Source organism: Arachis ipaensis, chromosome B02 (genome assembly GCF_000816755.2).
Source record: "Arachis ipaensis cultivar K30076 chromosome B02, Araip1.1, whole genome shotgun sequence".
Classification (NCBI taxonomy): domain Eukaryota; kingdom Viridiplantae; phylum Streptophyta; class Magnoliopsida; order Fabales; family Fabaceae; genus Arachis; species Arachis ipaensis.
In genome coordinates, this window is record NC_029786.2 from 86,282,420 (window position 1) to 86,284,298 (window position 1,879).

General features: G+C 22.3%; 1 protein-coding gene across 1 annotated transcript in view; it reads right to left on the reverse strand.

Annotated features, from left to right (window-relative positions):
• The window catches only part of LOC107627535 (serine carboxypeptidase-like 11), a 15,652-nt gene that overhangs the window by 4,487 nt on the left and 9,286 nt on the right, over positions 1 to 1,879 (reverse strand). The window contains exons 4-5 of the mRNA XM_016330369.2: positions 174 to 293; positions 1 to 64 (exon numbers count right to left, since the gene is read on the reverse strand). Of these exons, the coding sequence (XP_016185855.1) occupies positions 1 to 64; positions 174 to 293 (184 nt within the window). The remainder of the gene's footprint in view (positions 65 to 173; positions 294 to 1,879) is intronic.

Here is a 1,879-nt window from a genome sequence, read left to right on the forward strand (position 1 = left end):
CGGAGTATGAATCAGCTGCCATGTAGAACTTATTTGAAAGAAATTCCGGGTTCTCAGCAAGCCACTACAAATATTACGATATAAATACCATAACTTTATTACTACATTATCAAAGTAGTTATAAAGCACTCATCAAGTTGGAAGTGACATGTTCGTAAGCATAGTGACTTTACCTTTCTAATAAATCGATGGGTTTGATGAACAAATTTCCAGTCACTTCGATGGGGAAGGATATTTTTGGCGTAAGAGAATCCCGTTCCCATTGGCAAATCCACAAAAATAATGTTAGCCACCTGAGAAGAGAAAAGAAAAGCAATGAACATAGCATAAAACAGTTAATTTTATTAACCCGAGTATTACTGGATATATATTTTTTTTGAAAATTAGTTTAAAATTATGTCATTTTCAGTATATTTTATTTAGGGTAAAATACTTATATAAACTAAAAACAATCCAATATTATCTGAATCATTTAAAACTAAAAACATTACTTGAATAATGTCTTTAACTTCATGTATATATCTATGTAAATCAAAATTACTGAATTCGATTTGCACATTTTAGTAGTAAATCGAATTAATGTGTATTGAATTACATGGATCACTATATTTAAACATAAATCGAATTCATATAATTCAAATTAGCTATTGTAATACTAAATCGAATCCAGTTGATTTGATTTACTACTACTTCACATATATAGTAAAACGAATTAGCTTTATTCAATTTACTATCTGTACAGATTATTGACTTTAAAACATAAATATTAATAAAAAAATACCCTCATTTGAATCCAAATAAAATATCAAAAAATCAAAACGAATAAGAATAGAATTCAACTTTTGTGTTTTAGTTCAAAAAATTTCAGAAAATTTACATTTTTATAAACTTATAAATTTAAAACGGAACAATAAACATTTCTAAAAAGTTTATTAAAAATCATCATTTGACTCATTAGTTTCTAAAGAATCATTGTCGGGACTTTTAATGTTAAAAAAATTAATATAAAGTATAGCCTTCTAAGATGTTATAAGAGTTAAAACTTAAATTTTTTTCAGAGTCAGTCAGAAGTAACAGATGATTATATATTATACAACATGTAAATTGAGAAATAATTAAAATGACCAACTATATATATTTACATATTGATATATCAATATGTAAATTGATATAATATTTTAATTATAATTTAATTAATATAATATTTGACCCCATTATAAATAAATTTAGCCCAATTATTTAAAGTCTCAAATCCACTTTATCTTTCTATCATTTTGACTATTAGTTAACCTAATCAAATTTAGTCTTCTCTTATTCTCAAATTTCAGCTGTCATCACTCCTTTATTCTCTTAAATTCTCTTCTTAGTTTCAACCTTCTTTTTCTATTCCTTTTCTAGTGATCATCTATTCTTCATTAAAAGGTAAATTTTAAGTTTTCTATTTTTTTAATATAACTCTTTATAACTCTATATATCTTTCAATTTTATTGTTTTTCTTTTTGATATTTTCAATTACAAATTATAATTCAAGCAATTATAGTTTAGGTATTAATCTAATTTTTTATTCTCTTTATAAATTTATATATTTTATTTTATTCTCAATTTAGTGATCCTTATTATTTATTTGTTTATCTTTCATTCTATTTTATTATATGTAATTATGTTGCATATAAATTTCTAAAGTCAATTGATCAATTTACTAATTTAGAATATATATTTTTTATTTATAGAAATAATAATGGAAATATATTTTAAAAAATATCTTTTGTTCTATTTTATTATATGTAATTTTTGGCTTTTTTTATTCGAATAATTAATGTGTATTTTTTTTAATTTAGATTAATATATCTTATGATAGTAATGTATATTATTTTTACCC